The 19,848-nt window shown below is 35.7% G+C and overlaps 4 protein-coding genes across 5 annotated transcripts; all 4 read left to right on the top strand.

The window, feature by feature from the left end:
- The first annotated feature begins 101 nt into the window (after window positions 1–101).
- LOC116021008 (lamin-like protein) lies at window positions 102–2,295 on the top strand. Its single transcript, XM_031261601.1, has 2 exons — window positions 102–296; window positions 1,583–2,295. Exons 1-2 carry the CDS (start codon window positions 107–109, stop codon window positions 1,921–1,923), a joined length of 531 nt encoding a protein of 176 aa, XP_031117461.1. The 5' UTR covers window positions 102–106; the 3' UTR covers window positions 1,924–2,295.
- A 1,133-nt stretch (window positions 2,296–3,428) lies between these two features.
- Window positions 3,429–7,509, top strand: LOC116018891. 2 transcript variants are annotated; one of them, XM_031258917.1, is made up of 8 exons: window positions 3,429–3,787; window positions 3,889–3,983; window positions 5,128–5,245; window positions 5,359–5,477; window positions 5,626–5,812; window positions 5,928–6,071; window positions 6,513–6,741; window positions 7,029–7,509. In XM_031258917.1, exons 1-8 carry the CDS (start codon window positions 3,521–3,523, stop codon window positions 7,091–7,093), a joined length of 1,224 nt encoding a protein of 407 aa, XP_031114777.1. In that variant the 5' UTR covers window positions 3,429–3,520; the 3' UTR covers window positions 7,094–7,509. The 2 variants fall into 2 exon arrangements, with proteins under 2 accessions (XP_031114777.1, XP_031114776.1); XM_031258916.1 differs by lacking the exon at window positions 7,029–7,509 and having other exon boundaries at window positions 3,430–3,787; window positions 6,513–6,967.
- A 2,581-nt stretch (window positions 7,510–10,090) lies between these two features.
- On the top strand, window positions 10,091–10,764 carry LOC116021192 (dynein light chain 1, cytoplasmic-like). The gene is made up of 2 exons (XM_031261804.1): window positions 10,091–10,367; window positions 10,473–10,764. Exons 1-2 carry the CDS (start codon window positions 10,188–10,190, stop codon window positions 10,596–10,598), a joined length of 306 nt encoding a protein of 101 aa, XP_031117664.1. The 5' UTR covers window positions 10,091–10,187; the 3' UTR covers window positions 10,599–10,764.
- Window positions 10,765–14,642: 3,878 nt separating this feature from the next.
- On the top strand, window positions 14,643–18,280 carry LOC116019481 (probable WRKY transcription factor 4). Its single transcript, XM_031259701.1, has 4 exons — window positions 14,643–15,264; window positions 16,183–16,871; window positions 17,004–17,162; window positions 17,778–18,280. The coding sequence occupies exons 1-4, from the start codon at window positions 14,854–14,856 to the stop codon at window positions 17,977–17,979; spliced, it is 1,461 nt and encodes a 486-aa protein (XP_031115561.1). The 5' UTR covers window positions 14,643–14,853; the 3' UTR covers window positions 17,980–18,280.
- The last annotated feature ends 1,568 nt before the right edge of the window (window positions 18,281–19,848 follow it).

The following is a 19,848-nucleotide window of genomic DNA, read 5'->3' as shown; positions in this document are numbered from 1 at the left end:
ACAAGTCATACAACTATTAAGCAATCAAACTGTTAGACAGTTGGGTACATCTATTAAGCAATCATATTTTCACTGGAGCTAGTAAACACTGGAAAGTGGTAGAGAAATGGGGAAGCGGCAAACAGTGTCGGGCTGGCCGACAGCGGCGGCGGTGCTAACATGCACCCTGCTGGTTGTTATGCTGCCGGAAGTCTCGTCAACTCGTTTTACCGTCGGAGCTAACATGGGTTGGTCTCCTAATGTGAACTACACCGTTTGGGCACGCGGCAAGCACTTCTACCTCGGCGACTGGCTGTGTATGCTTTCCTCCTCCCTCCTTCTTCGATCTCTCCTTTCCCTGTACGTACATTTCTTGCGATTAGAATACTCCGTAGTGTACAGCGTTATCAGTAAAATTAATACCCGGATAAAACGGTGAGTGATTTTAGTTACTTGATACTATAGAGCATTAGTGCGATCAACAATGATGGAGCTCAAGGTGTTTGATTGTTTGCGCCAATTAAGGAAAATTAGGAAAGTAAATTAGTAACTAATAATGATGTATGTTTCCTCTTGGACTAATTAGCCCTATAGGTCTTCTGTATTATCATTGCCTTTTTGTACCTTCAACTGGCTTCATTGAACAGTTTTTGTTTCATCAAAATTTCAGTATTGGAAGTACCATTTACTGTAAATTTCCAACCTTTGTAAGCACAATGATAGCATTAAGTAGGTAAGTTAATAGGTTGCATGTTACATACTCTGTATTTGTAACGTGCTTAGAAGCCTTTTAATTTGTCTTAGACTTCACTGCAGTTTTAGTTGTTTTGTTTGGTATTTTTGTTTATTGAATTCTCTTTCAAGTTTTATAGTACTATATTTGGGTGACGAAGGAAACTGCAAATACTAACCCAAAGTGTGCATGTGATAAATTCCGCCTTGTCTTGTAGTACTGTATTTGTTTTCCTTGGTTTTGGTATTATCATGAACCTGTGTTTGGCTGTTTCTACTGGTAAGAAATGTTGTAAACATGAGGATAACATGTTACGTGTTCCATGTTTTGTGAGGAATAATTCATTGTTTCCTAATCTTGAGGTATGTTACATGTTCCATATATTGTAAGGAATATATAATTCATTGTTTCCTAATCTTGAGGTGTAGTGTGGGGTAACTTTAACTCCATCCAAGCACCCTTAAAGTGTTCTTCTTCTTCTTTAGTATAAGAAATTGGCAAATCAAGATTCCAGGCAGCTGAGTTAGATAGGAAATCGATTTATAGAAGGAATACTTCAGAAATGAAATCAATAGGAACTTAGCTGAGTTGGTAGGAAGTTGAATTATCAGGAACCAAAGAAGTAGTATTTTGCCTGCCATGTAAAGTTCTCCTTGTCTCAAAGATTATTGACAATAGGTTACACAATTGATAAGTCTATAAAATGTTTGGACCGACCCTGTATGGAGAATAATTGAAAGGTCTTTTTCAATTGTTTTACAATGTGAAGCTGTCTCCGTTCCATGTGCCAAGGATTGATGTTATTATGCCTACATAAAAATGTTATAAAGCGCTATTTCCAGCTGTTGAATAGACCCTTTCCCTGTGCAGTTTTTGTATATGACAGGAACCAGATGAATGTGCTTGAGGTTAACAAGACAGACTACGAGTCATGCAATTCCGACCATCCCCTTCACAACTGGACTACTGGGGCGGGAAGGGACGTGGTTCCACTAAACGTGACAAAAACTTACTATTTCATTAGTGGAAATGGGTTCTGCTACGGAGGCATGAAAGTAGCCATTCCCGTCGAAGAACTGCCTCCTCCTCCAAAGACTTCTCCAATAAAGAGTGGCTCTCTGAGTTTGCTCTCCACTTTCAGTGGACAGGTTGTGGTACCAGCCCTCTTTGCTAGCGCTACGGTCTGGGATTCATTTCTTTTACTACTATAGGAACATTTATCATCACAGAGAGATCTATGGCCCTTTGATTAAGGACACTTTAGTACCCAAAATGTGGAGAGAAATAGTTTGATCTATGTTTGACTTCATAGTTGTCTTGATTCTTGATATATGTGGCTTGTGGTTTGTCCATCATATATGATGTCCTAAAAGGAAGTTTTTCTTTATAGAAAGTAGTAGTGATTTTATCAAACCTCAAATACTTGGCATGTACATTTAGGGGTGTTTGGTTGAACTTAACCAAGGTTATATTTGATTTTCATGTTTGATTCAGGTTATGTAGTTTCCTCAGGCAATGTAACATAATTTCCACACAAGGTTTTTAACTATTGAAATGAAATATGAAATACCATTCTTTTTTAAGTATTCTCATATTCTCTTGTCTTATTGCTAATTTTGTCATTTTAATTTATTGATTTTTTTCTCTCCTCAAGACATAAAATATTTCTCTAAGTTCAAACTCTTAGTTAATTAGTTTTAAATCATTTACTTCTATACGATCTTATTCAATTATTTGAATTTTAAAATCGATCTTATTTATTTTATTTATTTTAGTTTTAAAATTTATTGAAATACATAAAAACCAGTTAACAATATTAAAGGAAAATAAATATTATAACATAAAAAAATAATTCTTCAACCAAACAAGTTTATATTATATACATCAATTTAAAATCAAATATAAGAATTTAACATTTTCAGTAATTTAACATTTCCTAAGATAATTTAACATTTGGTGAACCAAACGTCCCTTAGTTTATTTATCTATGGTCATATATTATGTATTTACATTTAATATGTTCAAAATACACAAAGTTAATTGCAAATATCTAACCAGGATTTATAGTACGCATAGTCCGGCAACTTATTATATGGACTCGAGTTCATCTTGCAAGGTGTACTCGAGTTTAAAGATATACAATTTAGTACTAAATGTTCATAATTTATCTTATTCACAATTTGTGATGACCTTGTATTATATTCATAAATTTTCAAAACTTATAAACAAAATTTATATATAAATGTTCACAATTTAGAATCAATGTCTACCATACAAGGCGAACCTTAATCCATGGTATAACAACTGGCATACTATACCCTGCCTGTCCACATGATAGCCGCAAATTATAATGTGGACCATAGTCCACAATGCATTGTGAATCATGGTCATGGTTGATACTGCAGTTGTGTTGAAAGGGAACTGCAGTTGCGCAGAACAGAGGTCGTTTCATCCGTTCAACACAACTGCAGTTCCAGACGGATGAAATGACCTCAGTTCTGCGCAACTGCAGTTTCCTTTCAACACAACTGCAGTATCAATTCAACACAACTACAGTATCAATCATGGTGCATGGTCCACGATATCACGACTGCAGAATAGCTATTGCATAAGAGACCTTCCTTGAACTCTTCTTTTCTCAAATATTTATATCCACTTTTGGATTTAAAAAAAAAAAGCCCATCAAGCCCAATTGAAATTATCCCAAAACTGAAATTGGCCCCAAAGAAGCTCAGCTGAACAGTGTTTTGGGATAAGATATTCCTGCAAAGTGTGCTTCGCCGGGAGGAAGCAGACTCCATTCCCTCCATGGCGGCAACGGCTATCTCTTCAATGCTAGTTCCTCCAACTCCGCTCAATTCACCCCTTATTCCCTTCAAATCTCGAACTCCCTCTCTGCATTTCCGAAACGACAAGCTATTCATTCGTGAAATTTCCCCGTCGCGAGGTCGGGTCACTGCGAAGCCGCCGTCGTGCTCCGCCTCCGGCGCCACCGCAGTTGAAGAATCGATAGGCATCGACGCTCTCCAGCGCTTCATCGATCTTAATACGGGCAACTGGACCGGTTCTTTCCATGTTAGCCTGATTTTCTCGACGCATTTCGCTTCCACTGTAACTAGTAGCAATATGATTCTTATGTCGTTTTTTTAAAAAATGCTTTCCGTTGATTTTTGCAGCAATTTGATAGTCACGGGAACTTGCTGCACAGTATTAGCACGAAGCTTGCAGTGGGATCTTACGGTGAAGATGAACTCATCAGCTTAATTCAAACGTATGCGAGCTTTCTGTTCTTAGACTCTTTCAGTTTCATACGATCATATCATTAATTATTTATGGTGCTTGTTTATTTTTGTGTATATTGTATTATTGTTATAGGAAGATATAATTGTTTATAATAATTGAATACTTAGCAAAAACTTGTTTGAGACCATCTCACGAATCCTTGTTCATGATTGATTCTTGTTCGTGAGACGAATCGGGTCAAGATGAAATGTAATACTTATACTAGCAAATGTAATACTAAATCATAAATAAAATGTTTATTACTTATATGAAAAATGTACTCCGTAATAATTTTACATTTTGATGTAAAAGTATTATATTTTCCTTTATAAGTGTAACATTACTTGTAAGGAAAAATATAATACTTTTGATGAAAAAAGTAATACTTTTACATCAAAATATAAAAGTATTACATTTTACCTAAAAAATATTATGTTTTCCTTTATAAGTAATAAATATTACTCCGTATTACATTTGATAGTATACGTATCACAGTTAAATATTGACCCGACCCGACTCGTCTCATGAATAAGGATCCGTGAGACGGTCTCACACAAGTGTGACCGGATCACCGAATACTTAAAGATATTCTTAAGCCGGAAGCTAAGTACTGCCAAATGGTTTGGTTGTTGGTAGTTTCTCAGGCTAAGAGCCAAGATTCAGATAACATTTGGCATTCTTGCATAGGCTGCCTTTTTCTAAACTCTTGAACTGAAGAAACAGTATACTAATTTGCAAGTCCACATGCTAGACACACTGAAGCAAATCTGAATGCATAATGAATAACACAAGGGTTATTTGTTGTTCAGGGATTAATTGATTTACTTTAATGGATTTTTTAAAAACTGATAATGCATTCAAATTCAATGTGCCTGCTGTTCAAACTTTGGTTTTTTGAAGAATGCATTTCCATTTGCGCTTCAGTATTTTGTATTGCTCTTAACATTTTTTAAAGAGGGGGAAGTTAGAAATTGTCTGTCTAACTTTATAGAAAAATGGGGTAGCCAAGGCTCCTACATGCCTTTCTAACCTGCTATGCACTATTGCACCAGGAGCCAAATAATCACCTAACCTTGGACATTGTATTTTGCTTTGCCTCAGTATATCAAGTACTTACAGGTTTTAAATTTTAGGTTATATATCAGACAACCTCAATCCACCACTTCATTCTCAGGAGAAGATTATGAAACAGAGTGGTATGAGTACAAAATTAAAGAAACAAACCTGTTTACTGTGGATAAATATCAGCAGGTAAGGGCACTTGTACAAAAAGCTGCGCATTCCTCTTGTTGCTCATCCTTTGTAGAAATATTGAACTTTTACTTCTCATTTTCATTTTATTTACCCTTGGAAGTAGTTTTCAGATAGGCTTTTTCCCAAAGGAGAAGGCATTTGCATTGAGGTATCAAACGGCTGGCATGTTAGAAACAGTGTTAAGACAAGGAGTGTTAGGTGAAGATGATGTTGAGGAAGAGTCACCTAGGTAGGTCCTCTTCTCTTGCCAAGAAGGCAATGAGCTTTAAAATGTATTGATGTTATATATAGTATATATGGCCTGCTATCTTTGATCACTTTGCTCTAATTTTGTTTGTTTTGTTTTCTGTTTTTGTTTTCTTAATTCTTCTCCTCAGAAACCTAAAGATTCCCTCTAAAAGACCTTCTATTGTATGTGAAAATTGTCTTTATTCACTAGAGAAGGATATGCGTGTAAGAGCATTTCATATCATGGACCCAAAAGGTATCCCAGAAATGCTTCTAGTTTTCCTCGAAGAAAGAGGCGGTGGAGACCTTACCCCTCCTACCTTTGACAAATCTAAGGTACTTTGCATCAATGTGGAAACTTCCCCATCTTCTCATTCATTCAACTGCCATAATTTTACATGCAGTTTTTGGGCTTAAGAAACAACTTTGCTGATATCTTTTCCCCCAATAGGATGAAGTAAACAGGATTTCCCCACATCTTGGTAAATGGAACGGTTACTCTATCACTAAGCGTACTGGTGTTTATGGAGCAACAGTAGAGCAAGCAGATACAATTGCTTTATTTGAAATGAACAAGGATGGTCAACTAATCCAGGTTTGTTAACTTGCAGAAAGTTCTTTTTGAGGAATAAGTCTATACTCCAGACTGATAAGCACCTATTTTTTGTCACATCTTTTGGACTGCCATTGCTCAAATATGCTTTGTATTCACTTTATAAGAAAAACTGCCATTGGGGTTGCTCTAAAGTGTGCTTCATTTGCTTTATGGCCCAGGAATTAGCATTATGTGGAGGTGCAGATCTCTTAGGACTCTTTTATTGAATCATCATTATCTTAATGAAAGTAGATGTAGCATTATTTTTTATTTCCTGCCTTGTCATGCACTCTGTCAATCAATACTATGGAGGCTAATACTTTGTTCTAAAAGGCTCTTGATGTGACACCCGTTTGGTGGTTAACAATTTTTATATCATATCTCAAGAATGAAGTTGTCATATTTGATGCTGATTTCCTTTTATTGCCTTCTCGTATGCAGGATATTACTTCCACATCTTCTAGAAACAATGTTACCACTAATCTACGTTGGACTGGTACCATTTCTGGCAACTTGGTTTCATTTAATGATGGTGCTTTCCAGTTTATATTATTACCAGGCGGCATGTACATGGGATGCCCAACTGATCTCGCAAAAAGTGTGCATGAATCCAAGTCATTTCATCTGGAGTTCTGTTGGCTCGAATCACCTGACAAGAGACAGAGACTAGTTCGCACTTTTGACATGGAAGGCTTGGCTGTATCGTCAACATATTTCTTTGAGACAAAACTTTAAGTATTATTTTCTACACTTCCATGGCTTCAATATTCTGATTCATAAAAGGTTGCATTACCACCACTATTGCCTTGTGCAAATGCTTGACTGGCCCAATTGATCCGTGTGATCGTGACACTGAAAGTATCATAAGAATGAAAACCTCAAAAATAGTTATTGTACATCTGTTATCTGTTATGACGGTGTCTACGTTGAATGTTGAAGTNAAGAGACAGAGACTAGTTCGCACTTTTGACATGGAAGGCTTGGCTGTATCGTCAACATATTTCTTTGAGACAAAACTTTAAGTATTATTTTCTACACTTCCATGGCTTCAATATTCTGATTCATAAAAGGTTGCATTACCACCACTATTGCCTTGTGCAAATGCTTGACTGGCCCAATTGATCCGTGTGATCGTGACACTGAAAGTATCATAAGAATGAAAACCTCAAAAATAGTTATTGTACATCTGTTATCTGTTATGACGGTGTCTACGTTGAATGTTGAAGTCCAATTGGAATGCATATTTGTTATCTGTTATGAATGTTGAAGTCCAATTGGAATGCATATTTGTTATCTGTTATGAATGTTGAAGTCCAATTGGAATGCATATTTGTTATCTGTTATGAATGTTGAAGTCCAATTGGAATGTATATCTGCTATCTGTTATGACTGTACATACGTTGAATGTTGAAGTTCAATTTTGTTATCTTTTCTCATCTTTGATAGAGACCATATTATTTCGTTATGATTGTATGGCAATATGTCTTCCCTTCTCATCTTTGATGGAGACCAATCATGCCATGTTGTTTCTTGTAACTATTTTTTTGGTTACATAATATTAATCGCAATGTTGTGTCCTGTGAGCCCCAGGTTTTGCTGAACTGGTTTTCCAGAAGTACATGGCATGAAAAGCTGATTTTGAGCTGGGGAGCCAGACGACAAAAAATTGTCGACACTTGTATTTTCTGGCCTTAAATTACATGACGGGGCAGTAGGTGACTGCACAATGGAGGTAAAGCATGAATTCATTATAGTCAACTTGTTGATATGTACTATTCTTGAACTTGTTGCAACTTGCATGTTTGGTTTACAATTTAAGTCGGTTGTCAATTGTCATAAAGTCTCAATTCTCTGCATCTGTGATGTAAAAAGGGCGTGGGTAGGTATAAGCTCACAAGTTGCAGCCCAACCAACAGCTTTTGCCTTTTTGTTGTACTGTGACCCATAGTAGTTTTTTCTTTATTTTTTTTATGACATAGAAATGAGAGACGATGATTTGGAGGAGGGAGGAGAGAGGAGAGATGAGAGAGGAAAAAATGTAGGATCCAGAGGAGAGAGAAAAGGTTTACAAGCTCTGTAGGTATGTGAATACACGCGCCAAGACTGCATAAATCTCTTCTTTATTTTTACATGTTTTTTCCTGACAATTATGTTTTTTTTTTTCCCTTTCCTCCCATCTTCTCTTTCTTAGTTATACCTGAAAAAACTACAAGTCTACAACTTAGAACATCCCAATAGTTGTAATTTTAGAGGAGTTTTTGTAAGTGTGACTAGGAATAAGAAAATGTGAGGGAAGGGAAAAAAGGAAAGAATAAAAAAACAAAAAAAATCTGAAAAAATAAAATTAAAAAAGAAAAGTAAAGATGTGCGTGCGCACGCGCCCTTGGGCGCGAGATTTGCCCCTCATGCGAGTCTCATTTGCGGCGTTTCTTTCTTGGTAGGGCCCACATATTTGACAAAAACGATGGTCCTTCAACAAAACCCCCAATTATTCTCTCTCATCCTCATTTCTCTTCCACATAAGCTTTGCTTCCTCAAAAATTACGATTGTGGTCGCCCTAAGTATAGTTTATTTGACACCACAAACCCTATTATCTCAGAAGTCAGAATTTGGCACTAAAAAATTAGCAATATGTATATTACTGTAACTTTACTCCTATCAGGTTTAAAAGAAGCTCATATTTTTGTCGTGACAAGCGACCATTAGTTGTTAAGGGATCGACTTATTTTAATTTCTACCGTTTAGACCAAAGAGGCAAAGACCTTGTGGTCTAGTGGCACCCGGTTGCACTCCCATATAAAAGGGAGTGAGTTTGAGCCTGGATATTACATTGTAACAGATTAACAGAGTATTGAGTTCGGTCACTTATAAGTAATCTAAGTTGGCTTACTTGTGATCTTTTGTCAATTAAAGTCATAAAGTGGATTTCGGAGTATTGATTATAAATTTGTTTTGATTAGAAAAATGAAAAATGTGAAGGGATAGATAATATTACTCTTACTAGGAAGGTCTGAATTATAACTTATGGTCAACTTTAATCAAGGTGGTATAATTTTTTGGGGGGCATGAGGTCAGCCACCCCAGTGCCCCACTACCCTACCCCTCCCCGAGTTCCGCCAATCTTCACCTTTTTGCAACTTGGCGGTTGGCACGGAGTGAAAACTTTTGTGGCCAACTTGATAAGGGCTGTCGCTGTTCTTCTCAGTCCCACTGTATTGCCAGTTTCTTCGTCGGGCAACTGCAATAAATCAATGATTATCTCCTATGTCAGATCAGAAAATATAATAATAATAATAATAATAATAATAATAATAATAATAATGAAATTAATCAACTCTAAAGTCTTAACCCGGTTGAAATTTGAACCGACAAAGTTGCTGCTTTTCGTCATAGCTTGCGCATTTAAATGACAGTACACGAATGTCCATCCTACGTACACCTTATTCATTATTTTAATATTTAGTATTTTTTGAATTTAATGTTTAATATTTTAATTTTCTACTTTAGTCTCTTGCCGTGTCACTTTCAGATTCGGTCTTTAATTATTCCGGAGTATTTTTTTTTTTGTAACATTCCAGTTTTTCAACCACATTTGATGGTTAAATTATTACTGTGTGTCTCATACTATCAAATAATTTACATTCAGTAAATAAATAATGTATTTTTAATATATTAAAAATATATATTGTATTCAGAAAAAATACATTATTTAAGTACTGAAAGTACATTATTTTGTATAATGTACATTTAATACACGAATAATATACTTTTAGTATATTAAAAAGAGTCAATTCCTTTTTTAGTCCTAGACTTTAGTGGCAAAGACAATTTTAGTCCTCTATAAAAAAATCGGACACTTAATTGGACATAGTTATTGTGACGGGGACAATTTTAGTCCTCCGTCTGTATTCTCCGTTAGATGACCGTTTGAGAGGGGGCAATTATGTCATTTCACGGTAACCTTCGTCTGTATCCTGGGGCAATTATGTCATTTCACGGTAACCTTCGTCTGTATCCTCCCCTGCCCCTCTGTGTTCTCGCCGCCTTACCCACTCTTCCTCCCCCAACTTCGCCCTCTCTATTCTCACAAATCCCAATCTCCCACAAAAACAAATATGAGCGAAGATTCCAAGAGAAATGATGGCGGAGCTCTCGTGGCCAAGCCGCCCGCCGCCGACGATCGGAAATCTGCATCCCTTCCGGCGTCTTCTATTACCGTGTCCAAGAAAATCATCATCAAAAGTGCCGATATGAAGGACGATATGCAGAAAGAGGCCGTCGACATCGCTATTGCAGTAAGTAATTTCCTCTTTTCTCTCCATCAATTTCTTTATTATTATTAAATTCATCAGTTATATATTGTTCTTATTGGCGTAATATGTATGTGAGTGAACGTGCAGGCATTTGAGAAGAACAGCGTGGAGAAGGATGTAGCTGAGCATATAAAGAAGGAGTTCGATATGAAGCATGGCCCAATTTACCCGACTGCCATGGCTGCCAGACTCGGGTCAACCACACAAACCTGAAGGATCGACTCCAAACCCTAGAGAGCTATTGGTGAATCGTCCTCCTCTGTAAGAAGTGTATCAAATTTGTCAATTCCGCACAAATATGCACCTACTGCTTTGAGGAAACCGTGAACTTGGACTATTTCACATGCGGCCGCTGCAAAAGGTGTATCCCCTCTTTAACATCCACCAATTTGGGTTGCTTTGTTAGTATCCCCTCTTTAACATCCACCAATTTGGGTTGCTTTGTTAGAATATAATTTTTTGGGTGATTTTTATAAAATTTTTTTTTTAATTATTGAGAAAAGAAAAAGAATTTCTGCTATGATAGACAGATAGAGTTGTTGAATCTTTCTTTGGATTTATCTTACTTTTCTTTCAATTATTTCTCCAATTTATAAAGCACTATATCTTGTTCTGTTGATTGGAGCTGAAAATTTCTCATTTCAATTGCTTTTTAGTATGCAGATTCTTCTTTTGTCTTGTAACAGAGGCAGCAAGGAATCATTTGAACTGTTATTTGTGTTTGACTGAAAGCTATTTTTATTAGGTTAAAAGCTTAGGTTTCAGCTGATGGTCTGAGAATTTTAGAATTTGTTCTGGGCTTTGGTTTTGAATTATTGACAAAGAGAATGGGTTACATATGTGAATTCTGCGAGGAGCAGACATCTATTGTATATTGTCGGTCTGATGCAGCCAGCTTGTGTTTATACTATCGTGAGATGACATAATTGTCCCCTCTCAAACGGTCATCTAACGGAGAATACAGACGGAGGACTAAAATTGTCCCCGTCACAATAACTATGTCATTAAGTGTCCGATTTTTTTATAGAGGACTAAAATTGTCTTTGCCACCATAAGTCTAGGACCAAAAAAGGAATTGACTCTATTAAAAATGTATTCTTTGCTATGGTCCACACAATAATTTGCCTTGATTGTTTGAACTAAATTTTTAAAAGAAAAAATAATCAAAATATGTCACGCCTCTACTTTATAAAATATCTCTAAAAGCGTAAAAATATTTAATTTGATATAATGCTAAATTAGAAATGTGGTTTTGGAATGAAGGCCAAGTGGTATTGTCACGAGTTCAATTCTTGATAATACTCTTTCAGTTGAACTCGTCACAAAAAGATTTTCTTAGTAATATTTATTTATCTTGTATGATTTGTGAGCTATTACATAAAATATAATTTATCTAGTATATACTTTTTTGAATAGTTAATGAAGTTGTCTACATTGTTCAAAAAATAAATTAAAAATGTGTGGGATTTATTTTATCCATTATAAATTTTTATTGAAATGACTAAATTTGATCCAAAAATTTAAATGGCCAAAGCTATCGTTTTCGGCGGACTGGTTTCCGGTGGAGAGTAGTATGTACTGGTCTTCGCCAAAATCAGAGTAGATCTGCTCTGGTTTCTGGCAGAAACCATGTTCTTTTTTTTTCTTTTTTAATAAATAACATTAATTTAAACATTATTATAATTTTTTATATATTTTAAATTTTAAATAAAATAATTAGAATGTAAAATTATACATTTTTACACATTTAAAAAAAAAATGAATCAAACACATCAACACAATTTTTCAGAATGCAACCAAACACTAGAAAAGAAAATGTTTTATTGAAAATGATTCCAAGCCCCAAATGTAATGAAAATACTATTTGAAAATTGACCCCAAATGTAACGAAAGTACTTACTATTTGAAAATCAAATGTGTAAGGGTAGTGAGAAATGAGAATCATAAATAAAAAGTATTTAAAGAATCAATATTGTAATAGCACACATGATCATTTGAATTTAAAGAATCGGTGGTTGTCCCCACCAGCCAAGTAGCCAACCCGTCGTTGTACCTTAAAGAATCCTTTCCAAAGGCCTTATTAAGTAGTAATTATCCACTTGCTTTATACAATTCTTTTCAATACAAACAATAAGGAGCTTTTTCATTTTTTTAAACCTCTATAATTGTACTAATTTTTATAGCATGTCTTACAATAATGTTATTTTTTGGGGGGTTTAAACACTGCTAATTTTTTAAATTATCCTTTTAACTTTTCACATGGTGTCTTATTTTATTTTATTTTTTAATTTTTAAGTAAAAAAGATAAAGGGTAAACTAATAATTTGAAACAATTAATAAGCGGACAACTAATGTAACTATAAGGTCAAATGATCGACTCTTGTAGTGATCCTTACGTATGAGTCAAACCATACATACATGACTTAAAATGAAATTCAAACTATTTTCATTGTGGGATGCTGGTGGAAATATCAAATGCAGTATACCAAACAAACAAAAAAAAGAGGTAAATTTGAAAAAAAAATAACAATATCTCATTTGTTTGGTTGAAAAGTTGACAACCACAACCACACCAAAAACAAATACTACGTAATATGTTTATTTTAGGATGGGATGAGTAATAAATATGATTTTTTTTTTCAAATTATGCCATATATGTAACAAGAAAATGAAATAAATGTCGTACAAGCTATTACACATTTTCAAATATAGCAATTAAGATTTTTTTTAAACCTCCTTAAAACCTTGTAAAAAACTACAATTACCACTTTAAGCAGAGGTAACTATTCAATTATTGTTTATGTGTTTTTTTTTTCTGGATTAAAAGGTAGATAATGTTCGGTGTCTCATGTCTGACAACCTTCCAAAATGGTCCTATTACGAAGCAAGCCGACGGAGTCTTCTAACAGGGCATTCAAAACAATAGACGGGAGGTTCTTCCATTCAACCCACATAATGTTAATTTATGCGTTCCTGATGTAAATTTTCAATTTACTTTTTTTTTGTTTATAATTATTTTATAGTCCACTTTATATATTTATAATTTACTTAACAAATATTAAAAAGTAATAACATTAAAATTAATTTTAAAAATAGAAAGAATTCTTCTTGAAAACCACTATATTTTTATTTTATTGCAAAAATCTTTCTCCATCTAAGTCTAAACTAAAATATCACGTCGTCCAAGTTTGAACGTAAACAAGTATTGTTATCTAAGACCAAATTTGAACGACGACATAATTGTCTGTCCCAGAGACGAATACGTTTGGCAAGTTGAAGACCTGTCTGTTTCTACCAATTATTATATTTTTTGTTGCATTTTTTATTTCCTTTTTATCTTTCTATTGCATGGCAAGTGGCAACTAAATATGTGGGATGGGAAATTAAGAAGGGGGCGAATTTAACGTCCATGTCAATAAAGCAATTCCCACGTAAGTCACCGCATCAATAGTAATAAAATAATTATGAGATTAGGACAGTGCTTGGGTAGATTGGAATCTAGTTATTGACAGATACTGCATTGTAAGAAAGTCAGTAGTACTTAATAAGAATTTGACTCAATATAAAAATAGTTTATTAGCTATATTTATTTGAGTCAGTTAGCTATGGAGAAACTAAGTTAGTCTACCTCAAGACAAATTTTGTTTGATTTTGTGAACTATTATATATGAGTGAAATTTACCATAAATGTCTTCTTCTCCTCTTATATAAAGCTCAGTTCGTTAATAGAGTACCCTCCCATGGAGTCTTCGATAGTTTTTATTTTCTTTTCTTTTTGAACTTTTAATTTTTAAAAAAAATTATACCAAGTTACTACCACATTAGATGCTAAATAATCACCACCTCATAATTGTAGTACACATGAAAACCTAATAAGTGATAACATATTAAATAGATAAAACTATACATGTCAAGCACCTTGTGCTCAGATGACATGTAATGACTCACAGATACTATAATGTAATAGAGTCAGTTATATTAAAAAAGAAAGAATATAAAATTATACTTCAATTACACTTTTTTTTTACTGATTTAAAGAGTCTCAATCAATGCACACATATTGATCGGAACTCATCAAATAACTAGTTTGCACGCGTGATAGAATGCATAAAGCATATAATAATTATTCCCTTTTAGATTAGATTTTAAAGATTGATATTTATAGAGCTTGGAATATTATTTTAGGTACAAATCTTGATCCGAAAACAATATTACAAGCAAGATGAATAGATGACAATAACATCACATAAGAAAATAGACGCAGTGTTCAAAAAGCCAAAAAGAAAATAAAAAAGATGCAAGTGTGAAGTGAAGTCGACAAGTGGGTGTATATGGTACCAGCACTCCATGGGAGGGTACTCCATTAACGAACTGAACTTTATATAAGAGAAGAAGAAGAAGAAGAAGTAGGATAGGATAATTAGTAGCAGAAACTCCGAAGAAGAAGAAAGAGTTTTATGTTTGTGGAATGAGCGAAATCACAGAGAGAGGTTCAAACGTTGCTGGGCCTTCGCGCCCTACTACGCTTGCAATTGCACCCCGACCGCCATTGGAGAGTTTCTTCAACGATGGGTTCATACCCGGTTTCAGCCCGGGTCCGATGACCCTTGTGTCCGGCTTCTTCGCCGATTCCGATGGGTGCTCTTTCTCCCAGTTGCTGGCCGGAGCTATGGCTTCTCCACTGGCGAAACCTAGTGTTTTGGAGGATAGCTCAGCGAAGAAGGGGAGTTCTGGGGCGGGGAGTGAGAAGCAATCCGGGTATAAGCAGAATCGGCCGGTGAGTTTGGCGGTGGCTGCTCTTTCGCCGTTGTTAGTTGTCCCGCCGGGGTTAAGTCCTTCCGGGTTGCTCAATTCGCCCGGGTTCCTCTCTCCGATTCAGGTAATTCGCTCAATTGCTCAATTTCATTGATTATTGCGATGGGTTCTCTATTTTGATGTTCTTAGCTTTTGTTTTTTTTTCCCCCTTCTTTGGGTTTCATTTCTCACTTAAAGATTTTTTGTTTTTGTTTTCTTCTTCCCTGAATTGTATGCTGCCATAGATTACTGCTAGCATCCCTCTTTCCATAGCATGCCTTGTTCTTGCTAATGTAAGCCTAAACTGATAGTTGGACACTCCCCTCATGTCGGGCGGACTCCACACGTGGACCATTGTTGCGTGATGCGGGGCTTCGAACTCATGACATTTGGCGGGTCGACTCTGATACCAAATTGAATTGTGCTCTATCTCAACTAAAAGTCTAAGCTGATTAGTTGGATTGGACATTTATGTTTATATATTATATATATGTTCAACAGGAAGGCTATGTTAAAGGTTCTTGATTTATTTGTTAAAATGTGCATACAAAATGCAGGTTGTAAGGGCATGTCCAACCAAGTTGGTCAGTTTGACTTGTAATAACAAGGTTACAAGTTCGACACCTAGAGTGGCCTGTTGTCCTTCTTTGTTTGTTGAGTAGGTCAGCCATGGCCCATGGGCAAGGCTGATTTACCTCCTTGTCCTTATGCTCTTTTTGCTGGGGTGGGGTTTACCGGTATACACTCTCGGATAGTGCTCCTTTGCTGGGTTGGGTTTATTGTTATACATCCTCCGGACAGTGACTATGGGTTTCCTCGTCCCTCAAGAAAAATGCAGTTTGTAAGCATGTGTTCTTCATTTGCTATGTAAATTTTGGGAATGAGATTTCCAGCTACTGATTGAAGCTATGCTACATGTGAACATGTCCAATGATTGGTTTGTCAATGGATTCTTTCAGTACAGTAGCATAAATGTATTGACTGTTCCTTGCATTTCATGCAGAGCCCTTTTGGGATGTCTCACCAACAAGCACTGGCTCATGTTACAGCTCAGGCAGCGATAAACCAGTCTTACAGGCAAATGCAAACCGAATATCAGCAGCAATCCCCACCTGCAGATGCGTTTGAGCATGAATCGTCTTTGATGCCAAATGATTCGTTCCAATTTCAAGTTGATGACATGTTAGACGCGGAGAGTTTGATGAGTGAGCCAGTTGAGGTCTTGCAATCGCTGAGAAAACCTGCTCCCGGTGTCCTGGAGAGGCCTGCTAGAGATGGTTATAACTGGAGGAAATATGGACAGAAGCTGGTTAAGGGAAGTGACTGTCCGCGAAGTTACTATAGATGCACGCACCTCAAATGTCCTGTCAAAAAGAAAGTTGAACGATCCGTTGGTGGGCACATAACTGAGATCACATATAAAGGGCAGCACAACCACGAACTTCCTAACCCTAATAAAAGAAGGAAAGATGAGTGTGATCTGGACGGTGGAGAGAACATCCAAGTGAATTCTGAAATTGCTTCTCATAGTTGGACTGAAATGAACACATCAATCGAGGCTGAGTTTTCTGAGTCTGCCCAGTTACCCACCAAATTGCCATCTGAACAACTCGATGTGGGATGCGACCTCGATGAAATGGACGAGACTGCAATGGCATTAGAAGTGGATGATGGACAGAATCCTAAGAAAAGGTAAACCTTTGAACTGTTTTATTCATTTGTTGGTTTTGCAGTACGAAATAACACCAAGATATTGAGCTTAGAACGAGAACAATTATTATTTGTATTGGTATTAAAATATGATTTAAGTTTCTTGGACTGCAGGAGCTTAGAGGTTGTGTCATCTGTTATGCCTTCATCTCATAAAACGGTCACTGAACCCAGAATCATAGTGCAGACAAGAAGTGATGTTGACCTTTTGGATGATGGGTACAAGTGGCGAAAATATGGGCAGAAAGTAGTAAAGGGGAATGCTAATCCAAGGTATTTTTTTCAGAAGAAAGTTTCATTTGTTAAAGTACTGATTTTTATGCGTAGTTTGACAATTTGGCCTAATACCTAGTAGAATACATCATGGTTGACTTTCTTGAAGTAATAGGATTTCTAACCTACATTTCCAGATAGATCTGGAGACTGTATGAAAGTGAATTTGAGTTTAGATCTGTTACCTTGATTGTGCCACATCATGACAGTTTAGAAGTATGAAAAGTTCTCTCCTATGCTTTGCATCAAGCAAGAAAATCCCTCTTTGTAGTTTAAAATGGCTCTGTTTCAAAAAGGAAAAACTTTAAATCGGTTGCCAATTGTGGAACACCGTTAGAAGATTGCTATCCTACCAAACTCGAGTTATTTTGTCATCCAAGCAAAGCAGGGAGACAATAAATACTTCCTGGATGTGTATGAAAAAACAAAACAGCTTTCTGTTCATTTTCTTTTTCTAGATTCATAATGTTACAAGTAAATATTCGGGTTTGGAATGACACTGGATTGCTACTTTGTATCATTTTTCGAATACACAAATACATCTTCACATCTGTTTCTTATTCTTTTTATATCTTTACAGGAATCATCTCTTACCCTTTCAATTTTATACTGCAGGAGTTATTATAGATGTACATACAGTGGATGCAGTGTTCGCAAACACGTCGAAAGGGCTTCAACAGATCCCAAAGCAGTTATAACTACATATGAAGGCAAACACAATCACGATATCCCTAATGGGCGAAACAGCAACCGCAGCCAAACTAACGCTAACGTTCTACAACTGAAGCAACAAAACACGCTCGCAGTTAACAGCTGAAAGTTTATGGCGATAACCCAATTCTCCGTTTTCTTGCAGCACCTGTTTGCAGATGTCCATTGGCTCCTTTACACAGTTTGTGTTACCTGTAAGCTTTCGCCTTCCTCTTTTGCTTGATGCTCCCCATGGTTAGTTTGCATCAGGCTGTAAGCTTGATAAATAAGTAGTGCACAGTGAAGATCTGTGAGCTCTCAATCTTGTGTATTTTGTTTCATATGTGGTGGATCCAGTGAATGTTTACTTGCAAAGTTGCAAGACTTTAATGTTGAATGTCTGTCTGGCTAAAATTTCATTGCAACTAGGATGCCTGTTTCCTTCTCCCTGGACATGTCTAACTAAAATTCTTTTGCCTTTTTGAGGGAAGAATATGTATAATTTTAATGATCTGATCAAAGTCACATGGTCTCTGATCAATACAATCCAGAGCCACACGAGCGGGGTTTACCTAGTACGCACCCTTAGATATTGACTGTGAGTTTATCTCGTCGTTCAAAAAAAAGAATTTTTTTTGAAAGAATCAAAAAATAAAAAAAATTAAGAGCTTTCTTGGCATTCAAAACAATACAATCAAGAGCTTTCTTGGTATTTATCTCATGGTCTTGTAAATCAATTACTTAATTCTCGAATCAAATTAGTGCTAATAGGGATTATACCTACTTGTATATTTATACATGAGCTCAGTATTTCTACATGGGACTGTGAGATTTATTTCCTGAGCACAATCGACCATCTTTATGTTTCCCCCAACTTGATCATGGTCGGGAGAGAGGTTCCCCGGGATTAATTGAGCATGTTTTTCACATGGAATAGCGTTCTCAACCACATTTGGTCGAGAAGATCGTTCCCGGGCATGAGACCCTATTACTAAAAGAAATGCATTGTATGACAACATCATCTTTATGCGGGTAGCAGGAATCTTAAGACATGTGGAACCACTAGGACTGTTCTCATCATGATTGATGCATGGAGGACACGTGGTCGGCATGCTGGATGCTTGGCATGTGTTCCCTCTAGATTTCTATATAAAACTCATTAAATGCTTGGAGAAGGGACTTTAGACAATACATGACCTTACATATAGCTAACTGAGACTATACACTCTAACCGAGTATAAAATACATACACATATTTGTTACATCAAGTATATTATACATGAGAAAGGTAGTTGTTGTGCACGTTTCGTGCACAACAAACGCCCAGCGACTGCACGCACCCGTTGGCGTGTTATACCTTTTTTTTGGACGTCAGATGCAGAACTTTTTTTGTTTTTTTTTTTTTTTTTTTTTTTTTTTTTTTTTTTTTTTTTTGTTTTTTTTTTTGTTTTTTTAATTTCTTTTTCATATTCTCTTTCCTTCATCTCTCCTACTTGGATCATCAAAAATCGTGAAAAAACTAAACTAGTGTGGTCGTGTGGATCAAGTCCAAAACACAACACAAACTATATTTTTTTATTCTTCTTATTTCTCGAGCAAAAAAATTATCAAGCATTACACAACAAATAAATGCTCAATGAAAAAATAGTACACTTTTAAATAGATAAATACTCCATATAATAGAAATAATCAATAGAGTTGTTTTTTTTTCTTTTGGTCCTACGATCATTGTACCTCTTTCATATTTGGCAATTAATTTTTTTTTTTCACATTTTGTACATTACTATCAAATTTCTGCCACATTTAATCCTTCGAATCAATATTTTTTTTTATTATTATCATCAATGTTAACATCAATACCATTAGACTCCATTGTGTAATTGTATTGTCTATATGTTGCGTATATTCAAATAACTCATATAAATACCATGTGAGAGGTTACACCTAAAATTGACAAAATAATTGACAAAAAAATTAAATACTGAAAAAATATAAT

Source organism: Ipomoea triloba, chromosome 5, assembly GCF_003576645.1.
Source record: "Ipomoea triloba cultivar NCNSP0323 chromosome 5, ASM357664v1".
In the NCBI taxonomy this organism is placed as follows: Eukaryota; Viridiplantae; Streptophyta; class Magnoliopsida; order Solanales; family Convolvulaceae; genus Ipomoea; species Ipomoea triloba.
This window is presented reverse-complemented; position numbering and strand designations above follow the sequence as displayed.